At 43.5% G+C, this 19,845-nt stretch overlaps 2 protein-coding genes across 2 annotated transcripts in view; one reads left to right on the plus strand and one right to left on the minus strand.

Annotated features, from left to right (window-relative positions):
• NEMF (nuclear export mediator factor) overlaps positions 1–5,707 on the minus strand; it is a 53,190-nt gene extending 47,483 nt beyond the window's left edge. Inside the window, exons 1-4 of the mRNA XM_007105711.4 lie at positions 5,471–5,707; positions 4,557–4,625; positions 4,342–4,444; positions 1,243–1,368 (exon numbers count right to left, since the gene is read on the minus strand). Of these exons, the coding sequence (XP_007105773.2) occupies positions 1,243–1,368; positions 4,342–4,444; positions 4,557–4,625; positions 5,471–5,529 (357 nt within the window). The 5' untranslated portion in view covers positions 5,530–5,707. The remainder of the gene's footprint in view (positions 1–1,242; positions 1,369–4,341; positions 4,445–4,556; positions 4,626–5,470) is intronic.
• Positions 5,708–7,487: 1,780 nt separating this feature from the next.
• On the plus strand, positions 7,488–12,143 carry LOC102974561 (DDB1- and CUL4-associated factor 1-like). Its single transcript, XM_055088487.1, has 4 exons — positions 7,488–7,692; positions 7,918–8,186; positions 8,274–9,477; positions 9,515–12,143. The coding sequence occupies exons 1-4, from the start codon at positions 7,574–7,576 to the stop codon at positions 11,937–11,939; spliced, it is 4,017 nt and encodes a 1,338-aa protein (XP_054944462.1). The 5' UTR covers positions 7,488–7,573; the 3' UTR covers positions 11,940–12,143.
• Positions 12,144–19,845: the final 7,702 nt, after the last annotated feature.

Consider the following 19,845-nt stretch of genomic DNA (forward strand, 5'->3'; position numbering starts at 1 on the left):
CCCGTGGGCCATGGCCGCTGAGCCTGCGTGTCCGGAGCCTGTGCTCCGCAACGGGAGAGGCCGCAGCAGAGGGAGGCCCGCATACCACAAAAAAAAAAAAAAAAAAAAAAAAAAAAAAAATCATGTTATATACTGTCAAACAATCTTCCAAAAATAATGTTCTAATCTACCCTTGCTCCCGTACATCCCTTTTTTTTTTTTTTTAAATTCTCTCTCTCTTTTTTTTTTTTTGGCCACGCCACACAGCTTGCAGTATCTCAGTTCCCTGAAAGCCCAGAATCCTGACCACTAGGTCACCAGAGAACTCCCTGTACATTCTTGATAATACTGGTTATTGTCAAACTTTCCAATCATTTATATATTGACAGAAAAAGAAAAAAAGGGGAAGAAGAAAAATAGCATTTTTATCTTTCAGTAATCTGTTAATTTATACAGTATTTATGCTTTCATAAGCCATTTGTATTTTTCTTTTTTGAATTGTGTAATCAAGCACTTTACCCATTTTTCCACTTGAACGGTTTGTGAAAACTACATATTAGGATTATGAGCATTTTATTTACCATACAAGTTAAAATATTTTTCCCCAGTTTTTCACTTTTGATATATGTATCAATAGTTCATGGTGTTTTCTGCCTTACACAGTTAAACTGCCTTACACAGCTTTAAAATTAAGCAGTCATATCTATCAATATTTGTTTTCACTGTTAGGCTTAAAAGTCTTTTTCATCCCAAATTCATATATCTTAATCCATATTTTCACCTAGTACTTCTATGGTTTCACTTTTTATTTTTAAATTTTTTTTTTTTTTTTTTTTTTTTTTTTTTGCTGTACGCGGGCCTCTCACTGTTGTGGCCTCTCCCATCACGGAGCACAGGCTCCGGACGCGCAGGCTCAGTGGCCATGGCTCACGGGCCCAGCCGCTCCGTGGCATGTGGGATCTTCCCGGACCGGGGCACGAACCCACGTCCCCTGCATCGGCAGGCGGACTCTCAACCACTGTGCCACCAGGGAAGCCCTCAAATGCTATGTTAAATGACTACGGTCTGCCTAAATTCTGGCCTCCAGATAAAAAGGAAAATTAATGGAAAATTACATTTTACTTCTGTTGCACTTTATTATCCTAGTGTATCAATGGCCTTTGAGAAGAAAAAAATGTTCCCTGCCCATGTTTGACAGCACTATTACATGAATAATTAACAATATAATAATTCTCCTCACCCCATCCCCCAAATTTAACTTACCCTGTCATAGAGCTCAATGATTAAGTGATAAGCAGCTTCATCACTTCCAAACTGAAAATCTACAATTCTATCCACACCAAGTTGTTTTGCACTGACTAATCTCCGACTCTTCAAATGTTTTCGGCACTAGCAAGAAAGAGAAGAAAAAGCATTTATATAGTAAAAGTGAATTCCTAATCATTCGGTATTGGTTTATAATTAAGTTTCTTCTTTTCATTTCCATCAAGAATAACATCTTAAGACTAACAGATAAAACAGTATAGTCAAAATTAAAACTTACAGAATCATAATCAGAGGAAACACACTTTATTTCAGACAACTCTGACTGCTAACTCTGAAACAGTATTTTATATCCAATTTTTAAGTAGACAATAAGAGACCTATAGCGAAGTTTACGTTGTTGCTTTATACCACTGCTAAATAAATCCTTTCTTATCCTGAGGATCTCACACAAAGCTGTAACTTTTTTTTAAGCCTCTTTCTACTGAAATTTTTTAAGTACCCCAAATTTCCTTTCGTGTGTTTGTGTTCAAGATTAACTAGTGGTTTCCACTAATCTTTCACTTCAAATACAAATTCTGAACCAGGAGCCTATTGGAATTCTATAAATTAGTCCTCCAACTTACAACCAATTACCCTCTATTCCCACAAACTTCATTAATAAAACCCAAACAGAATTTTTCTGTTACTATCTCCAGGCTTTTGAACAACCTAGCTCAAATCCAAATGTAGTAACTCCTATCCTTTATCAAATCCCATTCTTCTTATCCCTAGTCATAATATACTTGTTCTTATAAACAATTAAAATAAAATTAACATGTTAAACCCAAAGACAATTTACTTGGTAAATACCTACTGTTTTATATTACATGTACAAATATTTAAGTATGCCATGGACCAAAAACAAGACTACTCTGTAGTTCCTAAAAAAAATTTTTTACTATTGTTTCTAAATTTGAATTTGAAAGATCCCTAAGTCAAGACCAGAAAGAAAGAATGCTTTCTTTTCTTCAAGCCTCAAACCCAAAACAAATTTTACAGAGAATTTAAACTAAAACCATCTTAAAAAAAAATAAAAAATAAAAGAAGAAGAATATACAGCGTCATTCTTCGAATTAATGCCAATTATTTCATAACTAAGAAGAGTTCTTCTCCAGATCTACAGTTCAAATTGACTAAAATTCTCATTTTATGTATTCAGGCAGAATTATATACTCACATATATTCAGGCAGATGTAAGACTTTTCAACCTTCATAGAATAATCTCTCCCTCCTAAATTCAATAGTTCTCATTTAAAAGTGGCCTATATTAATTTTGATTTAAACAGTGACCTACATTCAGGGCTGTCTTTAAATCTCCAGGTGAAAATCATAATCAATTCCCCCAGTAATATTTTGAGAAAAATAAAGTTAAAATGAAGATAAAAGGCATCCTTGAATGGAACAGAAGTCCACACCATGGAATGGTGAAAAAGGGAAAATTATCATGAGTATAGATGGACATATAATACATATGTAAAACTTGTTTTTTCTTTATTTCCCTATTAGCAGCTTGGTGAAAACAAGCTTCTGTTAGTGCCACAAAGCTACAGCTGGCATCCCCAAATGTGAGAATTAGGAACAATCACTGTGATTTACCACATACTAAACATGACCCTGCCTGTGACATACAACAGTAGCAGCTCTTTTAGTTATTTATAAAGTACTTAACATTGTCTGCTCCATTGGAGAGAATTTTTATACACATTTAGATTGACATGTACACCTAACTCATTAAATTCTAAGTTTTTTTTTTTTTTTTTTTTTTTTTGAGTGTCTGACCTCCTATTGATGTAGCCTCGTTTGGGGATGTTTACACAGTCCCAGTATCATATATCTTATTATCTGTTATATCATATGTAAAACTGAAACAATATTAGTTTTTCATATCCAAGTTACTAAACAACTTAAATGAAGTATGCATTATTCTTTGAAAAGTACTATACAAAGTGTCATTATTATTAAGGACAATCCCCAAAATAGAACCATTTGGGGTTACTGTTAAGTAAATCAAACTTTTAAGAATTTGATAATTTTGTGACAGGCCTTGTGATTTGGGAAACACTTACCTAACGTGTAATCCAAAACAGATTCTAAGTTGCTGGGGATAAGGATCTTCTCTGTAAAGCCTCTAATGAAATAACACAATGCCAAAACAAATAAATTTCTGAAGGAAAGTGAGGAGGAGAGGAAGAAGGAAATTAATACATATGGAGCCCTATTATGTGTCAGGCATTGTGTTAGGTGCTTTACATGTAACTTCAATTAATCCTCACCAATAACCCCATGAGGGAGGCATTATCTACATTTCACATTTAAAGAAACAAGTTCCAAGAGGTTAAGTAAAATTTCCAGGTTATAAAATTATTCAGCAGCAAAACCATTAATTCAAAGTTAGGTATATCTGACTCTAATGTCTTTCCTCCGCATCATGAGCTTTTCAGTATATCTCTTGTGTCCATAAGCGCAAGGGTAATACATCCACAAATGCGGGATCTCAGTTTTAATAGTAAAAACAAAGAAGTGAAAAGTAAAAAGATATGGTTGGTAGCATACTAATGTCACTGAGTATTCCAACAAAATACAGATTGGTAGCTGAAAAGTGAGCTGTGGAAGACAAGGCTAGGGAAGGAAGGAGGAGGGCAGATTACAGAAAGCCAAGAATGCTGGGGTATAGGATATGGATTCAGCAATTAGAGAATCTTAAAAGGTAGAAAAACTAATGAAAATGATGCTTTAGAAAAATCAATGTTGGTCTAATACAGAATTGTTTTGATAGTGAGAAGAGTAGTAGAGTTAAATGGCTATAACGTCCAGCATTATAAAAGCTTGAATTAGAACGGTAACTGTGGGAACATAAAGATGTGGCACACAAAGTGGCGTGAAGGGTAAAAGGGAGAAGTTAACAACCATCTCCTTTATTCATCCAGTATCTATCAACTACTCTATTTTATCTCTATTTTATTTATAACAATGAAGAAAAACCCGTTTAAAATTTCAATTGTTAGTGACCAATCTCAGAGCCTTAAAATTTAGCTTCAAGTATAACTTAAAACTTACCTTCATGGCAAAACTAGACGGCATCATATTCTTAGGCCATTCAAATTCTGTCGTGTGAATTCGTATGCCAGATTCAAGTAAAAGTGTAGCTTTAAAGTCTGGTCTGTAGAAGAAAAAAGTCAAAAATTTTTTAGGGCAGCACTAACTCAGGTTAAAAAAAACAAGCTCATATTTAATTATACAAAAGATAAAACAAGCCCATAAAATTCTCTTACTTTTGAAGACGAATAAGATACGTCTTATTATCCACATCGTAAACATTGTTTACTCTCATTCCTAGCAAGCTGCAGAGAGAAAGGAAACATGTAACAAATCATACTACCATTTGAAACATAAAACTTCACACAATTTAACGCTGCAGGAAGTAGAGACGGCGAAAGGGGGGATCTCTGACTCTAAAGATACGGAGTCAACCAGTGTGCAGTCTGAAGGCCATCAGACATTGAGCCCAAACCTTGAGTGTAACTATTTAAGAACGAAAGTGGTCTATCAGCTCTAGGAACACTATACAATGCCTTGAGTCTTTTAAGTGATCCAATATTTATTTTAGGAAATACAGTAAAATCTAACCCACTTAATTATAAAAGAAAATATGTAAACGAGACCCTGAGAAATAAGACAAAGCTCACACAGCTGAATAATAGAAAGCAGATTAGAATGCAGACCTCAGGCCAAATCTGTTACCTCCGGCTAAAAAGGCGATGCTGCCTTTCTTTGCGGTGAGGAGGAGCGTCTAACAGACCAAGCCTCTGGTCTGGAAACCTGTGAAGCAAATGACTACACTGGCGTCCTCCACCTGGCGTCTCGTCTTTTACTAAACGTTTGCTGCCAGACCCGGGCGACTCAGGCCGACAGGCCGAGAGCCCCGCCAAAGCCGGACGCAAGACCTGGCAAGACTAGCAGCCCACGAGAGCGGGGAATGGGGCACGCGACCGCCGGGGTCCCCTCGGTATCCTGAGGGCCACGGAAAGATGTCACGCGCTCGCCCACTCAGGCCTAGCCAGGTCCACAGAAGAACAGGACCGGGGGGACCCAGGGGAAACGTAAGGCCGTTCTTGTTTCCACGGTGGGGCCATGGCCTCTGCCTCCTGCACCACCCGCACGAGCTTGGTCACCCGTCATACAGTACCGGGCATTCAGCTCCGCGAGTACCGCGCGGAGGTCAACAGTGCTAAAGCGGGTCTTCATGGCGAGGCTTGAGGGTCTCTACGGCAGTTTCCTCCACCACCTGCCTGACTCAACGCCGCTACTCTTATGCGCAGGCGCACTTGGCGGATCTACGGCCGCGCAGAAGACCCAATATTCCTTGAAGCGAACTGCTTTTCGTCACTTTTGTGCAGTGTTCGGCTGTCAAGTCCGTCGTCAGCTCCCTTTTAGTTGTACCAAAACAATTCGAAATAGATCCAAACTATTCTCTTGAAACTTCATTCCTTCCTGGAAAGCTTATGGACTAGGCCCGTTACTTTGCTCCCTTGCGTTTCGGGACTCAAGCCAGCCTCCACAGTGACCCCTGCCGGTCAAAACAATTTACAAGAAGCGCGCTGGGAGGATTTCCCCAGGTGGGGCTCTGCGTACAGGAGCAACGACCCCTTTCCCTGACGTGCACAGTGTTGAAATTTAACGAAGTGGACTATTTCATACACCCTACAGTTACCCTCAATGATCAAGGCAAATCAACACTCAAAAAGGAGTTCCTATTCTGATGTCTTGCTCTCCGAAGAGCATTTTGTGGTGTATTGTGGGATTCTCATCCAATCTAGGTATTGGGATCCCCTGGGCTCAGCATAGTACCTGGTATACAATAGGGGCTCCATAAATGCTTGGCAACCTGAATATTCAATTGTTTCGCTAGGTAATGGTGAAGTAAGATTAAAAATAAAAATAAGACAATATTGCCCCGCCAAAGGAATTCACGATGCAGTGGGAAGTCAGTCGTGCAAGAATGGAAACATGGTACTTTTTGTTGTGATATATACGTGGGAAGAAAGCCTATTTTAAGATAACTCAAAAGAGACGGGGTCTCGCTATGTTGCCCAGGCTGGAGTGCAGTGGCTATTCACAGGCGCGATCCCACTACTGATCAGCACGGGAGTTTTGACCTGCTCCGTTTCCGACCTGGGCCGGTTCACCCCTCCTTAGACAACCTGGTGGTCCCCCGCTCCCAGGAGGTCACCATATTGATGCCGAACTTAGTGCGGACACCCGATCGGCATTGCGCACTACAGCCCAGAACTCCTGAGCTCAAGCGATCCTCCTGCCTCAGCCTCCCGAGTAGCTGGGACTACAGGCGCGCGCCACCGCGCCCGGCAAGCAATCAGGAACTAGGAGGATTCTAGAGCCTACGGGCTACAAGTAGTGGCAAGCAGAATTCCCACCAGCAGATGGCGACTCTAAGTAAAAAAGGCTCGGTTGACATTTCAGAAGAAACAGAATTGTAGACGCTAAGGGGACTACTGTAGCAGGTACAGCGCAGAATTAATGCGACATATGGCACAGAAAATCATGCAGAATAGCTCAAAATATGGAATAAACCATTTGGAGGGTTTAGGAAAGACTGGGAACCAAGTCGACTGCAGTGCAAACAGTAAAAGCGAGAGGTTCAACTGTACATAAACAATGCTAAAGTTCTTATGTTAGCTCTGAAGGCATTACCCAAATAATGCCTAAATATTTTGCATAAAAGCAACCCATGGGGGCTTCCCTGGTGGCGCAGTGGTTGAGAGTCCGCCTGCCGATGCAGGGGACGCGGGTTCGTGCCCCGGTCCGGGAAGATCCCACATGCCGCAGAGCGGCTGGGCCCGTGAGCCATGGCCGCTGAGCCTGCGTGTCCGGAGCCTGTGCTCCGCAACGGGAGAGGCCACGGCAGTGAGAGGCCCGCGTACCACACACACACAAAAAAAGCAACCCATGTATAAACTCCACATTGAAAGGGACAACACTCAGATGCTTCTTTATAAACCAAAACTGAAATACTTCATAGCAAAACTCCCACTTTAGGGCCCTAAACCCATGAGATAGGAGCAGGATACTAATTTAAGTTATATTTGAGACAGTCAGCCACTTGACTAACCCATACTTTGCTTCTGCTCTGTCTGTCAAGGAAAATGAGCATCAGAAGTAAAATGCAAAAAAATACATAAGGGGGGAGTGCGGGACCTGAGGCGGCGTGTGTGAGCTGTGGCCGCTGGCGGGGTCACGGGGGAGCGGCGGAGCCGCCCGGGAAGGCCAAGTCATGACTACAGTAGCGGTACATGTGGACTCCAAAGCTGAGCTCACTACCCTGCTGGAGCAGTGGGAAAAGGAACATGGCAGTGGGCAGGACATGGTACCTATCCTTACCAGGGGACACGGGTTCCATCCCTGTTCCGGAAAGATCCCACATGCCGTGGAGCAACTAAGGCCGTGCGCCACAACTACTGAGCCTGCGCTCTAGAGCCCACGAGCCACAACTACTGAAGCCCGCATGCCTAGAGCCCGTGCTCCGCAGCAAGAGAAGCCCACGCACCACAACGAAGAGTAGCCCCCGCTCGCTGCAACTAGAGAAAGCCCACACGCAACAACGAAGACCCAACGCAGCCAAAAGATGTCTGAATTGATTGAAAAAGAAACTGAAGAATATCGTAAGGGGGATTCAGACCCATTTGATGATCGACATCCTGGTCGAGCTGATCCAGAGTGTATGCTGGGCCACTTGCTGAGAATACTCTTCAAGAATGATGATTTCATGAATGCACTGGTGAATGCATATGTGATGACAAGCCGAGAGCCCCCTTTAAACACTGTCGCTTGCAGACTCCTACTGGACATAATGCCAGGGCTAGAAACTGCTGTCGTCTTTCAAAAAATTTTTTTTACAAGACTGAAGTCTTTGCTTATATCTTTAATTATGAATTTTTTTCCCCTGAATTGTGCTATTTCATTTCCTTTACTATAGGAAGGAATTGTTGAGAATCTTTTCAAATGGGCCCGAGAGGCTGATCAGCCACTGAGGACATATTCTACTGGTCTGTTAGGAGGTGCTATGGAAAATCAAGACATTGCTGCCAACTACAGGGATGAAAATTCACAGCTGGTGGCAATAGTACTTCGAAGACTGAGGGAGCTACAGCTTCAGGAAGTAGCTTTGAGGCAAGAAAGCAAGCGTCCTAGCCCACAAAAGCTCTCCTCTGAACCCCTTTTGCCCCTGGATGAAGAAGCTGTGGATATGGACTATGGCGACATGGCTGTAGATGTAGTGGATGGCAAACAAGAGGAAGCTTCTGGAGACATGGAGATCTCCTTTCATCTTGATTCAGGCCACAAGACCAGTAGCAGAGTGAACTCAGCAACTAAACCTGAGGAAGGAGGATTGAGGAAAAACAAGTCAGCGAAACAGGGTGACAGAGAGAGCTTTAGGAAAGCCAAGCAAAAGTTGGGTTTCTCATCATCTGATCCAGATCGCATGTTTGTTGAGCTGTCTAACAGCAGCTGGTCAGAAATGTCCCCCTGGGTGATTGGCACCAATTATACCCTTTATCCTATGACTCCTGCTATCGAGCAGCGACTTATTCTCCAGTATCTGACCCCTTTAGGAGAATATCAGGAGTTACTTCCCATATTCATGCAACTTGGATCACGGGATTTGATGATGTTCTATATTGACTTGAAACAGACTAACGATGTCCTACTTACATTTGAGGCACTCAAACACCTAGCATCTCTCCTGCTCCATAACAAGTTTGCCACAGAATTTGTTGCGCATGGTGGAGTACAGAAATTACTGGAAATTCCTCGTCCTTCTATGGCTGCAACTGGTGTATCCATGTGCTTGTATTACCTGTCCTACAACCAGGATGCCATGGAAAGAGTTTGCATGCATCCCCACAACGTTCTGTCTGATGTGGTGAACTGCACACTGTGGTTAATGGAATGTTCTCATGCTTCAGGATGCTGCCACGCTACCATGTTTTTCTCAATCTGCTTCTCCTTCCGGGCTGTATTGGAACTCTTTGACCGCTATGATTGTCTTCGTCGTCTGGTGAACTTGATCAGTACTTTGGAGATTCTAAATTTGGAAGATCAGGTTGCACTTCTGAGTGATGATGAAATATTTGCTAGCCGCCAAACTGGGAAACATACCTGCATGGCCTTGCGCAAGTACTTTGAGGCTCACCTGGCCATTAAATTGGAAAAGCAGTGAGCACACTCTGGCCAAGATGTGGAATGTGGTCCAGTCCAACAATGGCATCAAGGTGCTTCTGTCCTTACTGTCCATCAAGATGCCCATCACAGATGCAGACCAGATCCGGGCCCTGGCCTGCAAGGCCCTGGTGGGCCTGTCTCGCAGTAGCACTGTCCGGCAGATCATCAGCAAACTGCCCCTTTTCAGCAGCTGTCAAATTCAGCAACTGATGAAAGAGCCTGTGCTGCAGGACAAATGCAGTGACCATGTCAAGTTCTTCAAGTATGGTGCTGAGCTCATTGAACGGGTGTCAGGAAAGCCACTTCTCATTGGCACTGATGTGTCCCTGGCACGACTTCAGAAAGCAGATGTTGTTGCCCAGTCAAGGATCTCCTTTCCTGAGAAAGAGCTGCTTCTGCTGATACGAAACCATCTCATTTCTAAAGGGCTTGGGGAGACAGCAACTCTGCTGACTAAAGAGGCTGACCTGCCCATGACTGCTGCCTCCCATTCTTCTGCCTTCACCCCAGTCACTGCTGCTGCTTCTCCTGTTTCTCTTCCCCGTACCCCTCGCATCGCCAATGGCATTGCAACTCGACTGGGCAGCCATGCTGCTGTGGGTGCCTCTGCCCCTTCTGCCCCCTCTGCTCATCCTCAGCCACGGGCCTCCCAGGGTTCACTAGCTCTGCCTGGCCCGTCTTATGCAGGCAACTCCCCTTTGATTGGTAGGATCAGTTTTATCAGAGAGAGGCCATCACCCTGCAATGGCAGGAAAATCAGAGTGTTGCGGCAGAAGTCGGACCATGGCGCCTACAGCCAAAGCCCAGCCATAAAAAAGCAGTTGGACAGACATCTTCCTTCCCCACCTACGCTGGACAGTATTATCACAGAATATCTTAGAGAGCAGCATGCTCGCTGTAGGAACCCAGTTGCCACCTGCCCACCTTTCTCTCTCTTTACTCCTCACCACTGTCCTGAGCCAAAACAGAGGCGGCAAGCGCCAATAAACTTTACCTCAAGGCTAAACCGCAGGGCATCATTTCCAAAGTATGGAGGGGTGGATGGCGGATGCTTTGATAGGCACCTTATCTTTAGCAGGTTCCGTCCTATTTCAGTGTTCCGGGATGCCAATGAGGATGAGAGTGGCTTCACCTGTTGTGCATTCTCAGCACGAGAGCGGTTCCTGATGCTTGGCACCTGCACTGGGCAATTGAAGCTCTATAATGTGTTTAGTGGACAGGAGGAGGCCAGCTATAACTGTCACAATTCAGCTATCACACACCTTGAACCTTCCAGGGACGGGTCCTTGCTGCTGACATCTGCTACTTGGAGCCAGCCTCTGTCTGCACTTTGGGGAATGAAATCAGTATTTGATATGAAGCATTCCTGCACAGAAGATCACTATGTTGAGTTCAGTAAGCACTCTCAGGATCGGGTCATAGGCACAAAAGGAGACATTGCCCATATTTATGATATTCAGACTGGCAACAAGCTGTTGACTCTGTTTAACCCAGATCTTGCCAACAACTACAAGAGGAACTGTGCCACCTTTAATCCTACAGATGATCTTGTCTTAAATGATGGCGTCCTCTGGGATGTCCGCTCTGCACAGGCCATCCACAAGTTTGACAAGTTCAACATGAACATCAGTGGCGTTTTCCATCCGAATGGGCTGGAGGTCATCATTAATACTGAGATTTGGGACCTTCGTACTTTCCATCTTTTACACACAGTTCCTGCTCTAGATCAGTGTCGAGTGGTGTTCAACCACACGGGGACAGTGATGTATGGAGCTATGTTGCAGGCAGATGATGAAGATGACTTAATGGAAGAGAGGATGAAAAGCCCTTTTGGATCATCCTTCCGAACATTTAATGCAACTGATTACAAACCTATAGCGACCATTGATGTGAAACGGAACATTTTTGACCTATGTACAGACACCAAAGACTGCTATCTTGCTGTCATCGAGAACCAAGGCAGCATGGATTCTCTGAACATGGACACGGTGTGCAGGCTGTATGAAGTAGGCAGGCAGCGTCTGGCAGAGGATGAGGATGAAGAGGAGGATCAGGAAGAGGAAGAACAGGAGGAAGAAGATGATGATGAAGATGATGACGACACTGATGATTTAGATGAGCTTGACACTGACCAGTTGCTGGAGGCGGAGTTGGAGGAGGATGACAACAATGAGAACGCAGGGGAGGATGGGGACAATGACTTTTCTCCCTCTGATGAGGAGCTAGCAAACCTGCTAGAGGAGGGAGAGGACGGAGAAGATGAAGACTCTGATGCAGATGAGGAAGTGGAACTGATCCTGGGGGACAATAAGTCTAGGGCTGACCATGAGGCTGAGCTTGGGTACCTAGGGAAAGGGCCCTTCCCTGTGCCAGCCCAGCCCAGAGGGCAAGCCACACCAGGGTTCTGTGCCCCATAACTAGAGTCACTACCTGGGCCCAGCAGTTTCACATCTCTCATGACGACTCTGTAACCAAATGGCTATTATCTCTTTAAAACAGGGGTTGGCAGACTTCTACAGAGGCTGGACAGTAAATGGGCTGAATGGTCTCTTTTGCAGCTACTCAGCTTTGCTGTTGTAGTGTGAGAGCAGCCAGAGACAAGACATAAATTAATGATGTGGCTGTGTTCTAATAAACTTTATTTACAAAAAAAATACATAAGGGGGAGAAGGAGATGAAGATAAGTGTAAAAATGATAAAGGAACTGTGTCATTACTATTGAATTTCTGGGTTTTGGAATAATTTCTCTACTTTGAAAAAATTCTGAACCAGGGATACTTAAGGACTTGTGGGAAAAATAAGAGTCAACAGGAAATGGGAAAACCATCTTCCAATTTTCAAAGAGAAGATAAAGGTGAATATCTGAAATCCAAACAGGTGCCATTGGCATTTGTCCCAACCAAAAAGTTAGAGGTACTTATTAATGGATGCCTTATGGGCATCTAGAGCTGTGATTCTCAAGTCTTAGTGTGATTCACTGATTACTATGGAGATAATCAAAGCAAATTCCTGGACACCACACCAGGAGATTTTGAATCATTCCTTAACTTTGGCTCAAGGTATCTGCATTTGTAAGTGCCAAGATGAAAGGGACCTGGAGCGCATACTTGGAAGTTTACTGATCTCTAGAAGATGAAGTGGTCAATGATGAAGTGTCAATCATTAGGAACCAATATAATTTCATTCAGAATAAGATATAATTTATTAATTTTACTTTCCACTCATAGAAATATTCGATGCATAGTGTCAGGGGGAAAATCTCCCCTTCTATCCATTTTGAGTTCTTGTGGCTGGACTAATAATAAAATTGACGCTAGACAAATTAACAGGGGGAAAATAAAACCCAAATTTTAATTAATGCACATGGAGGTCTCTTAGAAATGGGACCTAAGAAGTGGCCAAAGCAGGCAGGTTTTATACTTTTTAGACAAATAAATAAATTTGTAAGGAATTGACAGGACAAGAAAACTTAGGTTTTGGGTACTAATTAGTAAAGAATCTAAACAGAATACGGGCTTGGGTGGTAAATTAAAGAAGTAACAAGGTTCATTTATATAGACTCCTCAGCCTGAATTCCCTATCTCTGGTGATAAAGGTATCCTACTTTCAGATGCAGGGAATGTACCTTTCTCATGAGAGATTATTTCCTGCTTTCAGGAAAAAGGAGGGTGAGAGTATCTCTCTTGTGTTGGCCATTTCTTAAGTAACTGTAATTCAAAATAATCAATATGCCTTTGGGGCACATTTTGGGGCGGCCTACCCTGGCCCAGAGGACACTCCTTTCCCCACAACGGTGAGAAATAAATTTGTGAGGGGATCCTCAGCACTCTTGAAGAGCTCTGTGATCACGTTTCTCTGCAGGCCAGAACTTACAGTGGGAACTGCTGCCACTGAATTGGGAAGCCTGAATGCAAGGGGAGAAATTGGAGCCTGAGTGGCAGAGTCCAGTGGCAGCACCCCATGTCCAGAGGCAAGCTGGGTGTGATTATCATAGTGGACAGCAGAGTCAAAGCAGCAATCAGAGTAGTCTGACTCATGGAGACGGATGGTGCTGGCTATTTGATCACGGTGTTCCTAGAAGTGAAATGTATGGGAAGCTTACTAAATTCTTACTTGGTCTGTATAAGCAAAAGAGCTGTAGCTCAAATGAACAAAAATGATAAAAACAGAGTCACAGTCTTTCACTCAGTTCCCAGACTTGAGCCAGTTTACAGAACCAGAACCCCTTGTATGAAAGGAAATCTGGCTCCGCTTGAGGAAGGACACTGCCAAAAATGCATACTGTTAATCTTTCTCCCAGACTTCCCCAAAGGGATCTACGGCCTTTTCCCAGGATAACTGTGCACTGGGGAAAAGGAAATGATCAGGCTTTGGGGGGATTACTGGACACTGGCTCTGAACTGACACTAATTCCAGGATGCTCAAAACATCGCTGTGGTCCAGTCAAGAGCAGGGGCTTATGGAGGTCAGGAGGTGGTCAATAGAGTTTCAGCTCTGATCTGTCTCACAGTGGGCCTAGTGGGTCCTCAAATGCATCATGTGGGCATTTCCCCAGTGGTGGAACTCATAAGTGGAATACCCATACTCAGCAACTAGCAGAATCCCCACGCAGGTTTCCTGACCTGTAGAATGAGGGCAATTATGGGGGAAAGGCCAAGTGGAGGACACTAAAACTGTCTCTATGTAGGGAAATAGTAAATCAAAAGCAATACTGCATTCCTGGAAGGATTGAAGAGATTACTGCCACCATCAAAGACTTGAAAGATGCAGGGGTGGTGATCCCCACCACATACCATTCAACTCACCTATTTGGCCTGTGTAGAAGACAGATGGATCTTGGAGAATAACAGTGCATTGTTGTAAGGTTAACCTGGTGGTGACTACAATAGGAGTTGCTATACCAGATGTGGTTTCATTGCTTGAGCAAATTAACACATCCCCTGGTACCTGCTATGTAGCTGTTGATGTGGCAAGGTCTTCTTCTCCATCTCTATTAGAAAGACCACCAGAAGCAGTTTACTTTCAGCTGGCAAGGCCAGAAATACACCTTCACTGTCCTACTTCAGGAGTATCAACTCTCCAGCCCTATATCATAATTTAGTTCACAGGGACCTTGATCATCTTTCTCTTCTACAAGATATCACACTGATCCATTACACTGATGACACCATGCTGATTGGACCTAGGGAAAAGAAGCAGCAACTACTCTGTACTTATTGGTAAGACATTTGTGTGTCAGAAGGAGGAAATAAATCTGACAAAGATTCAGAGAACTGCCTCAGAGAAATTTCTAGGGATCCAGTGGTGTGGTATATGTCAAGATATCCCTTTTAACGTGAAGTTTAAGTTGTTGCATCTGGCCCCTTTACAACCAAAAAAGAGGTACAACACCTAGTGGGCCTCTTTGGATTTTGGAGACAACATATTCCTCATTTGGGTGTATTACTTTGGCCCATTTACTGAGGGACCCAAAGAGCTGCTAATTTTAAGTAGGGTCCATACCAGGAGAAGGCTCTGTCCAGAGCATGCCAGCTGCTCTGCCACTTGGACCATATGATCCAGCAGATCCAATGGAGCTTGCAGTGGCAGTGGCAGACAGGGATACAGTTTGTAACGTTTGGCCAGCCCCTATAGGTGAAGCACAGTGTAGGTCCTTAGAATTTTGGAACAAAGCCCTGCCATCCTCTGTGGATAACTGCTCTCCATTTAAGAAACAGCGTTTGGCCTGCTACAGGGCCTTAGGAGAGACTGAATGCTTAACCATAGGCCACCAAAATTATCATGCAACCTGAGCTGCCCATCATGAACTAAGTGTTACCTGACCACCATGCCATAAAGTTGAGGATGTACAATATCCCTCCATCATCAAATGGAAGAGGGAGATATGAGATCAGACCCAAGCAGGTCCTGAAGGCACAAATAAGTTATATGAAGAAGTGGTCCAAATGCTCATGTTCCCCACTCCTTCTATACCAACTTCTCTCTCCCAGCCTGCACCTATGGCCTCATGTGGAGTTCCCTACAATCAGTTGACAGAGGAAGAGAAGACTTGCACCTGGTGTATAGATAGTTCTGTATGATATGCAGGCACCACCCTAAAGTGGACAGCTGCAGCACTATTGCCCCTTTCTGGGACATCCTTGAAGGGATGTGGTGAAGGAAATCCTCCCAGTGGGCAGAACTTTGAGCAGTGTACCTGGTTGTTCATTTTGCTTGGAAGGAGAAATGACCAGCTATGCAATTATATACCAATGCATGGGCTGTGGCCAATTGTTTGGCTAGATGGTGAGGGACCTGGAAGGAACATAATTTGAAAATTGGTGATGATGAAGTCTGGGAGAGGTATGTGGATAGACCTATCAGAATGGGTGAAGAATGTGAAGGTATTTGTGTCCCATATGAATGCTCACCAAAGAGTGGTCTAAGCAGAGACGGATTTTAATAATCAAGTGGATAAGATGACCAACTTATTCTGTGGGTACTAACCAGCCTCCTTCCCCAGGCACCTCTGTCATCATCCAAAGGGCTCATGAATAAAGTGGCCATGGTGGCGGATAGAGCTTATGCATGGGCTCAGCACCATGGACTTCCCCTCACCAAGGCAGACCTGGCTGCAGCCAGTGCCAAGTGCCCAATCGGCCAACAGCAGAGACCAACACTGAGTCCTGGACATGGCACCTTTCCCCAGCATGACAAGTTGGTTACATTGGACCTCTTCCATCATGGAAGGGGCAAGGTTTTCTCGTTATTGGATTAGACATATATTTTGGGTGCAGATCTGCCTACCCTACATGCAATGCTTCTGCCAAAACTACCATCCATGGGCTTACAGAATGCCTTTTCCACCATCATGGTATTTCACGCAGCATTGCTTCTAATCAAGGAACTCACTTCACAGCAAATGAAGTGTAGCAATGGGCCTGTGCTCATGGATTTCACTGGTTTTACCATTTTTCCCCACCATCCTGAAGCAGCTGACTTGATAGAACGATAGCATGACCTTTCAAAGATTCAGTTACAACACAGCTGTGTGCCAATACTTTGCAGGGCTGAGGCAAGGTTCTCCAGGAGGTTGTATATGCTCTGACTCAGTGTCCAATATACGGTGCTGTTTCGCCTGTAGCCAATATTCATGAGTCCAGGAATAAAGGGCTGGAAATGGGAGTGGCACCACTCACTATTACCCCTAGTAACTCTCTAGCAAAAAATTTGCTTCCTGTTCCTCATGGTCTTGTAATCTGTTGGCCTAGAAGTCTCAGTTCTACAGGGAGAAATGCTTCTTCCAGGAGACAATGATCATTCCATTGAACTAAAAGTTTAGAGTGCTGCCTAGTCACTTTGGGCTCTTCATGCCTCTGAATCAAAGGCAAAGAAGGGAGTTACTACACGGGCTGCGGTGATTTGTCCTGACTACTAAGGAGAGATCTGATTGCTACTCCACAGTGAAGGAAGGAAGAGTGTTCCAAGAATAGAAGAGATCCCTTAGGCCATCTCTTGCTGCTGAACTGAGGAGTGGGGAACGGTAACAGAGAAAATGAAAATGCCACAGAGCTCTGGTACTGAAATTCTGCAGTTTTTTGTCTTCTTTAAACATTTCCCTGCTTGCTGTAAGTTTTTAAACCTAGATTCTAAAGTTCTGAAAAAGATGATTCTGACAGTTTTTGCCAGCTTATTCATTGTTTCTGAGAGGGACAGACAGAGCCTGGGAGTTCCCTACTGCACAATAGTCCAGTCTGGAAAATTTTTACAAGTTTTTTTAATTCATCCATTTATTTATTCACTAGCCATAAATTGAGCTCCTGGCATTGTTTTATATTACGTATTTTAGTCTCTTATAAAGTCAGCATTAGGCATCAGTGTTATTTGGCTTTCTCAATAGAAGTCTGAGATCTAGAATAAGAGATGAGATATTCCAGTCCTATGCTTAGATGATAAACCAGAGATACAATACTATGCTCTGTATTGGGGATCATACTTTCCAAGAAAGATACACAAACTGGACAAGCAGAAAGGTGAAATGAGATTGAAACCATTCAATGTAAGAAGTGGTTGAGGTGTTGATGGGTAGAAATGTTTGATTTGTTATCTGTAACCCCTAGGGTTATAGTTACTGCTAATGAGAGAAGATTTCAGGGAAGTAAAGTGTCTTGATACAATGAAGAACTTCCTAGAAGTCAACACTGTTCAAAGAAGGAATAGCTATTTAGAGATGCATACACAGGTGGTAAAACCATAAAGTGTAACACGATAATGTCACAAAGTTAGAATAGTGGTTACGTACAAGAGCGAAGGGTATTTGGGTATGGGCTTCTAGGATGCTAGCAAGTTCTATTTCTAAATACCAGTTATATAGTTGGTCACTTTATAAACACTTTAAACTTTACATTACATTTGTGTCTTTATGTATGACATATCTCACAAAAGTTAAGAAAAAAAAAAAGGTAATGGATACATGTGATGGGGTTTTAAAATGGTCACAGGGCTTCCCTGGTGGCGCAGTGGTTGAGAGTCTGCCTGCCGATGCAGGGGACACGGGTTCGTGCCCCGGTCCGGGAAGATCCCACATGCCAGCGGAGCGGCTGGGCCCGTGAGCCATGGCCGCTGAGCCTGCGTGTCCGGAGCCTGTGCTCCGCAACGGGAGAGGCCACAACAGTGAGAGGCCCGCGTACCGCAAAAAAACAAACAAACAAAAAAATAAAATGGTCACAAATTTTTTTTCCTTTGTCCACGCAGCACTGCATCTTAGTTCCCCAACCAGGGATTGAACCCGTGTCCCCTGCAATGGAAGAACAGAGTCTTAACCACTGGACCACTAGGGAAGTCCTGCCCACAAATTCTTTCACACCCGTAGAGTACTTTCTGTTCTCTCCACACCTTTGAATCTAGGCTGGCCTGTGACTGCTTTAACTAATAAAGCACAGCAGACAGAAGTGATGCTATGCTATTTCTGTCTCTAGCCTTTAAGAGGACTGGTAGCTTCCAACTTGGTCTCTTGAAACCCGAGTCGCTATGTAAGAAATCTCACAACCTGCCACAGAGAGGCCTTACGACTACATGGAGAGGGAGATGGGCCTGACTGAATGCAGTTTTACAGCCAAGCCTGCCAAGGTACCAGGCATGTGAGTTAAGGCATCTTGGACCCTCCAGATTAGATCAGCCATCAGCTGAATACCACCAAGTGACCACAATCAATATCACCTGGAACAGAAGAATAGTCCAGCAGAGCTTTGCCCAAATTCCTGACACTCAAAATAATGAGACATAAAATAGTTGTTATTTCAAACAAGTAAGCTTTGGAGTAGTTTGTTGTTCACTGTCTTAGTTCCTTCAGCCTTCTATAACAAAAATACCATAGTCTGGGTGGCTTAAACGAGGAACACTTTATTCTCACAATTCTGGAGACTGGGAAGTCCACGATCAGGATGCCCACAGATGTGATGTCTGGTGAAGACCTGCTTCCTGGTTCATAGACAGCTGTCTTCTTGCTGTGACCTCATGTGGTAGAAGGGGCAAAGGTGCTCTCTAGGGTTTCTTTTATAAGGGCACTTAATCGCATTCATGAGGACTCCACCTTCATGACCTAATCACCTCCCAAAGACACCACATCCAAATACTATCACATTGGGGATTGGTTTCAACATATGGAATTTTGAGGGGGCACAAATATTTGATCTATAGTATACCCTATAGATAACACAAACAATAGGCAAATTTAAGCAAAAAAATGTTTTAAAAATAAAGTGTTCGAGGGCTTCCCTGGTGGCGCAGTGGTTGCGCGTCCGCCTGCCGATGCAGGGGGACCGGGTTCGCGCCCCGGTCTGGGAGGATCCCACATGCCACGGAGCGGCTGGGCCCGTGAGCCATGGCTGCTGAGCCTGCGCGTCCGGAGCCTGTGCTCCGCAACGGGAGAGGCCACAACAGAGGGAGGCCCACATACCACAAAAAAAAAAAAAAAAAAAAAAAAAAGAAAGTGTTCGAATATTAATAGTAAAGCAAAGTAGGGTTAAGAACAAAAATGCATTGTTTTGGAGAGACCAAGCATTATTTTTTAATCAGGGATGTGTGTACTCCAAAGATAAAAGGGTCCTAAACAGTAATGTCATTATTTATATGTCTTTGGAATGGGTGAGACCCTTCAAAGCAAAACACCACAAGCAGAAACCATAGGTTTAGTAGGTTTGAAAACATAAAACTTTAAAGTTGCTGTATGTCTAAAATATTCCACCATTAACAAAATTAAAGGCTTAAGAAAAAAGTATGGTCAACTGCATGATGTATTGAACTTCTTTCATGGATGTTGTAGGAAATTGTAAAGTATAACCA

Source organism: Physeter macrocephalus, chromosome 11 (genome assembly GCF_002837175.3).
Source record: "Physeter macrocephalus isolate SW-GA chromosome 11, ASM283717v5, whole genome shotgun sequence".
NCBI lineage: Eukaryota > Metazoa > Chordata > Mammalia > Artiodactyla > Physeteridae > Physeter > Physeter macrocephalus.

Bases quoted from the DNA above. Each gene is read 5' to 3' on its own strand.
- LOC102974561 (XM_055088487.1), top strand. From the start codon at position 7,574: ATGACTACAGTAGCGGTACATGTGGACTCCAAAGCTGAGCTCACTACC. The intron at 8,187-8,273 runs TTTTTTTTACAA...TTCCTTTACTAT, and splicing joins TGCTGTCGTCTTTCAAAAAA to AGGAAGGAATTGTTGAGAAT. The intron at 9,478-9,514 runs GTACTTTGAGGC...AAATTGGAAAAG, and splicing joins ACCTGCATGGCCTTGCGCAA to CAGTGAGCACACTCTGGCCA.